Source organism: Vigna umbellata, chromosome 1 (assembly GCF_029865625.1).
Source record: "Vigna umbellata cultivar VRB3 chromosome 1, Vumbellata_1.0, whole genome shotgun sequence".
Classification (NCBI taxonomy): Eukaryota; Viridiplantae; Streptophyta; class Magnoliopsida; order Fabales; family Fabaceae; genus Vigna; species Vigna umbellata.
The window spans coordinates 83,274,826-83,281,461 of record NC_142165.1 but is presented as its reverse complement, the minus strand read 5'-3'; the positions used below and the strand labels follow the sequence as shown (position 1 = coordinate 83,281,461).

At 34.1% G+C, this 6,636-nt stretch overlaps 1 protein-coding gene across 1 annotated transcript; it reads right to left on the bottom strand.

Moving 5' to 3' along the window:
- Positions 1-966: 966 nt before the first annotated feature.
- LOC124844616 (putative ADP-ribosylation factor GTPase-activating protein AGD8) lies at positions 967-6,302 on the bottom strand. Its single transcript, XM_047321582.2, has 7 exons — positions 5,919-6,302; positions 5,635-5,753; positions 3,526-3,952; positions 3,143-3,400; positions 2,353-2,478; positions 1,489-1,587; positions 967-1,365 (listed from the first exon to the last, which is right to left on the bottom strand). The coding sequence occupies exons 1-7, from the start codon at positions 5,985-5,987 to the stop codon at positions 1,258-1,260; spliced, it is 1,206 nt and encodes a 401-aa protein (XP_047177538.2). The 5' UTR covers positions 5,988-6,302; the 3' UTR covers positions 967-1,257.
- Positions 6,303-6,636: the final 334 nt, after the last annotated feature.

Sequence of the window (6,636 nt, the reverse complement as noted above, 5' to 3'; positions counted from 1 at the left end):
TAGGATGAAACTCATTAGTAATAGCTTTGCAGAGAAGTAGAAGTCATTACAAGTCCTCTAAGATTTCACATTAATGTTTTATCCGGATAATTGAGTCTAAATAAAAATACATCCTTTTATTTCTTTTTTTCTTCAAAATCCATCTCTCTTCCTATAGTGTACTTAGATGATAAATTTATATGCCTATACTTAGATGATAAATTTATATGGGAGTTTTAAAATATTTTACGACCATATACATCACTTGAATGAAAAATTTTAATAAAAAAAATGAAGCGTTAAAAAATCTAAATTACTTAATTCTAAAGTTCACCTTCAAAATTAATTTAAGATTTTCTAAATACTATACTCTCACCTCTCTTTTTCTTCACACATAAATTCAGATTCAACCATAATCAACACCAGTCGAGGTATCAACCGTTCGATTTGGTCTTGATCAAGGCAAAATCTGCTCATGAGGATTAGATTAATTCAAAATCTAACACTAAATTTTAAAAATATCAATGAATTATACAGACACTTTTATATTAGTCTAAAGTTATTCAAAGACTAGCGAATTGATCAAAATCGATAAAATATAAACTCTCTAAAATTGTATTAAGATATTTTTTTTATCACTTCTATTGTGTTCAGTTTCAAATAATTTGGCTTAAATATTCATAATATAGTTTTAATGTTAACAAAATTCCATTTGTTTAAAATTAGTGATAATTTAACAATTGACGTCAATTACATTCTTATAACTTATTTTCTCTCCACATTATATATAACACCCATACTAAAATTAAATTACCTTGTCAAAAATGGGAAATTAACATTTAAGAAATTTAAAATAATTAATATAAACATTATTTTTAAATGAAGGAAATCAAAATCAAAGTAATTCAAATTTCAAGTATTTCAAATTCCATTGAAATTTAAAAACTCCTGGTGCATACATAAGGTAAAGGTAATCCGGGTTAATAATGGACAGGAAAACTGTTTCACTGATTGAAGATGACAGAAACCTGAAAGAGTTCATAACAAACTCGTATAGACTAACCCAACACAAACAGAGATCTAAAATATTAGCAGAACATCTATGCAGTACCTGTTGTACAAAATAAAAACACCAGTCTATATGACAAGCCTGAAAAGATAGTGTCTTATTTTCCTCAAAAGAATTGTGTATTTAACTCTTCTATTACATTTGAAACATAATTGGGTGGCATATGTAACAAACTCCAAAGATTCTCTTAAATACGCAGGCATACACTTTTAGAGGATTCGGTCCTGAAGATCAGTCATCAATGTGGAGGCTAATGTACTGATCTTCTTTCCAGTCTCTCCTGCAATGTTCTTAAGGGAAGAAAGGTCCTGTTGTGCCTGCACAACACAACCCATCCAACGTCAATACAAAAACTAATGCGACTTTTCAACATTTCAATGCTCGACTGCCAAATCACATGAATAGTGAAATTCCCAAATTCAGTACAAGGTAGGGAATACCTGAAAAGATAATCGATTGATGAGGTCACTGGCAGAAAGATCAATGGCGTTGTCTTTTGAGTCACCAAAAAGATCGGCACTGGAGATGGCAGTCGAACCCTGGAATTAACAAGAAGCTAACCAGAGTCAAGTACCAACTTTAAAACAAAAGACAGAATAACTTGATTTAAGAATTTAATCAAGTTGGCAACAACCCATCTTCAACAGTGTACATCAAACAAAAATTCGTCAGTAGAAGAGATTACGAACAAATAAAACAGATAATAAACTGAACAAAGCTTCACAATCCTTCAACATATCTATCAGTGAAATCACATTACAATAACTAAGAATCTCCTTTAGTTTTATCAAAACGGGCTCAGACCAGTTGGTCTACCTAGACACTAGACATATCATGGATTCGAGTGGCTTGGTTGGATTAAAAGGAATATGGCCGGTAAAAACAAATTCGACTTCGCAAGTTTTAAGAAGTCGTCTCGCAATCACGAATAGAAAAACAAACCCCCATTTCCAGACAAATGAAAGGAAAAAGAAAGGACTCAGATAAAGTGCAGATAAGTGTAGAATTACTTGCATCTCCTTTAAAAATTAATATTTTGATATTTTAAACTACAAAATCGTTCGTAAGTTAGGCAAGTTTGTTTGAGCTTATTCTGAAGACAATTCGTGTTATTAATTTAAAGGTGTTCAAATAAAATTGTAATATATATATATATATATATATATATATATATATATATATATATAGAATAAAAGATGTATTGTGACTTTACGTGTTAACACGGGGTCAAACATCAAATATAAAAAATAAATGTATATTCACACTATATGTTCCAGCCAGTTAATAAAAGAAAAGTCCCATACCGAAAACTTAGACAAAGTAGCTTGAGAATCCAAATCTGCAGCTTTGGTGTGATCTCCAAAAAATTGGGATGATGAAATAGATTTAGCATTTGAGAACTTCCTTCTTGCCTCATCAGATTCCTGAATCTTAAGAATACATGCGAAAGTAAAATAAGGTGCAGATTTAACAAATTTCTTAAAGAAACAACGCAGTTTTACAGATGATCAGCAACAAGTACTTAAGTCAAACAAGATAATAAATGACCTCTCACGGGTAGCAGGAATTTCAACTGTGTATTCTGAAAAATAATAGAAAAGTCATTGAGACTTGGTAGGAACAATATTAGTTCACCGAAGACCTTTCGGCCTAATCGGTAATAATTACCATTTCTATTTAAACTAGTTTAATTTTAATGTTAAATAGTCAATTCTAAATGGCCTCACGTATGGTTTATATGATGCAACAAAGTTATGATGATATCATTATCACATTATAGTATACAACCAATGAACTATGACCACAAAGTAAGTCTCCTGGTCTTTTATATCGACATACTTTAAATGCTAATATGTTTGTGATTATAAACAAAGAATACAATTTAATACACTATTCTGTGTATGCTAACTTTTCCTTTCTAGTAAAACCTCACAAGGTAGCACTTTCTCCCATTGTTGACCAAGCTAGCATTTCCATGGAATTTTATGTTGTAAAAATCATTGAAGTGAATGGAAACGAAATATTCATATGTATGCCAACTGCATGCATATACAATTACATTTCAGGGGCAAAAGATGCAGGCTTATAGCTTACTTGCACTTTGGAGGAGCTTGGCCCGGATTTCTTTGCAAAGCCACCATCCATTCCAAAGTCTGCAAAAAAGCTTGATGACTTTGGTGGAGACACGTGACTCATGACGGATGAGCCTCCAGTATTCAACTCAGAGGATTGGACATTTTCTACATACTCAAACCGAGATGTCAGAGCTGGTCCAGCAGGCATATTGTTTGTTGAGGATGGAACAGGAGCAGGGGCTTCCTCAGGCTTCTGCTCATAGATAGACTCACTTGTCTGCATTTCATAAGGATAATTTGTCAATAATTAAGGTCACCAAATTAAAATAGTGTAGAAGATAATAAAAAACCAACAAGGACTTCTAGCATATATCTTCAAACAAAATATAACTATTTGCATACCTTTTTAGTGAGTTTACGAGCACCAAGCCCCCCACCCTTCCCAGCTTTTTTACCACCAATAGGTTTCTTGACAGTACTTGAAATTACTGAGTGAGAAGCCCTAGGTGAAGAGGTGACCTCAAGCTTTTCAGGCTTTTCCAGAATGTTTTCTTTTGGAACTTCATTGGTCCTGATTTCAGGAAGCCCATTAATACCCTGGGAAGACTGAGAAGCAACAGGTGATGAAGGCAAGTCCTCAGCCATACTTTTAGCCACTTCCTTAGAAAGAAGTTGCCTATACAAGTCCGCAGCTCTGGATGTGTATTTAGCCTCTATTTTGCCACCATCAGTCCAACCATGTTGCTTAAAGAAAACCTGTGCACGATTGTTTCCTCCAAAGCTCATCATCTTTAGTTGCTCAGGACTCCATGAGTCTAAATTTGTAGACCTACATATAGAATGGCATAAAGTTTTTTAGCTGTTAATCTGTGTTCTTTATTTGCAACAACTACCTACCTGTTGATTCATTTTAGTATGTTTCACAGAATAACTATACATAAAATAAAGATGCAGAACAACACGATTAAAATTTATATTTAGTGATAACTCTGGTAAGTATTTCAAATCTTGGAAAGAGTAATAAAATATGAAATATGCAAAGCTCCTTGCAACTCATTGAATATACAAATATAGCCATTTTAGATTAAGAAATCATGTATGCTTAAAACAAATGCCTCCAGCCCAAACTTTTCCTGACACACGTCCCTGAAAAACCAACTACTGTCTGATAATTCCATGATTGCTTCATTTATTTTCAAAGAAGTATCCATTCAGCTACCCACAAAGAGCATAGTAAAATATTAACTACATAGCAAATTATCCTATCAAGCCACAAACTCATTTCTTGACTGAATAATCTAATGGAAAATAATAAAAGGGAATCAGAAACAATAAAGATATTTGCCCAGTCTTCATCCTCACAAACACAAAATCTCATGCAAACCATACATAACCTTTTTTTCTGAAGGAACCACATTGGGGTCCCTTTCAACTATGAGAGGACAAAGTCTGTCCAAGGATCATTACTAAACTTGAAAAGTAATATTCAGAAAGAGTTACATGCTTTGAATTAAAATTAAAATTCCCCATGACAAAGGACATCACCAAATCATTTTACTACAAATCCCATATCATATCCCAAGTTATGCTGATTTCCATTAAAAGACCTGCACTCCAAACAATCAACAGACACAAGACCTGTATCTTACGTGATTTGAATCATGTTTGAGGCATGGTTCAAAGCTTTTCAGGAGTTCTAATAAAAGAGCTTGCAAGGCGATTGTAGGTGAGAGCCTTACTGCACAGCATATGGCATTCATATCAAGAGTCCTGAACAAAAACTTGACAAATTACAATTCTAAGAATCAACTGGGTTGTGCCTCAAGAAGACTAATAGAAAATCTTAGTGGTGAATTGAAAGTGTTCACGAAAGTAAAGAATCTTCGTGGAATGGAAGAGTTTAAAAGGGATTATCTAAAGGCAACGCCTCTCCTATGTGCAAGTGCAATTATGATGCAAACTGGACAAAGTACCTAAAGGCCAAAACAAGACAAGAAAACCCACAAGTGAGGCATGATTCATTCCTTTTTGTGGAGTTTTGACAAGATCATGGAACAGGGAATGGAAATGTAGAATTATTAATTTTTCCAAACATACGAAAAGGAAGTAAACATGGATGGACAGAGGAGGTTAAGGAAGAAGAAATAGAAGGTTTATAACCGAGTGCAATGGCATCATGCAATCCACGTATCCCACATCACCTAATGGAATGAGGCTCCTCTTATTCATGCCGCAACTAGAGACCAAATTCTGGAGTCTGGTTTCATTTATTATTCGAGTTTTAACCAAATTGGCTTAGGGAAATCTCTAAATGATAACACATCACAGCATTACAAGGCAGTGCACTAAATTCATCCATATGAACACTCAGAACCCCCACTAAAACACCATACAACACTCCCAATGCAAAATCAGCCACACAATTATATTGCAAACCGAGACAAACAAACAATTTCGCAGAGAAAACTGAACGAACAGATTCACCATTCAAAAAAATCATCAACCTCTTACCTCACGAAGCTGATGTGCACGCCGAGACTGCGGTGAACGGCGGAGCAATCGATGCAGAGGAAGATCCCATACGTGACGGACGCCCAGGTAGGATTCTTCGCATTGCAATCGAAACACATCTGAAAAGAAAAAAACAAAGCACAGAAATTAAAAAATGAAACATAGGAGAAGCACGGAAAGGCAGATCTGAAACCAGATCTCGTAAATCAGAAAGCAGAAACGAAAATTCAGTGCACATAAAGAGAAATCAAGAAATGAGCGATAAAATTGAATAGAAAATAAACCTTATTTTCAGACTTAGCCTTGAGTTTCCTGAAGACAATGTTCTTGTCGGTGACGGCATCGGACGCCATTGGAAGATGAAAAGAAAAAACCTAAAAGAAATCTAAGACTGGAAATGATTATTTATTTTGTTTTCAAGTTTCCGCAAATGAATCTCAGGGGTGCTTTGGAGAACAGGAACACCACCTGAGGAATTTAGATTGAGGGAAGAAAATTTGCAGGCAGAACCACAAATGTTGTTTGCCTCTGAGCGATTGTGCATATATTTATTTATTTTCTTTGTCTTAAAAAGGACCTTTTACTACCGAAATATTCAAATGACGGAATTGCCCTCCAGAGAATTCAGGGAGGGCGTTGTTGGCCTTCGTGTTTTCTCAAGTGGGTGAATGGTTGCTATCTCTAACCAAGACGGTTCAAATAACCCTTCTCTCTCAACTCCCCTAAACGTCGTCCTCCACACTGCCTTTATAATTCTTTCAGTTTCCAAATCAGTGATTTTAAAATTCATTCAAATACTCTTCAATTATCCAACCAGCCCTCCAAATACAACACTAAATGATAGATTTATAACATTTAAAATACATCTAGATTTAAAATAAAATATTAAAATGTTAATATCATTTATTCATAATGATAAGTTTAATAATAAAATATGCGTGTAAGTGTGTAGGTTTTTTTATAATTTTTTTAGAAAAAAATTGTTCACATGTTAAGTTTAAG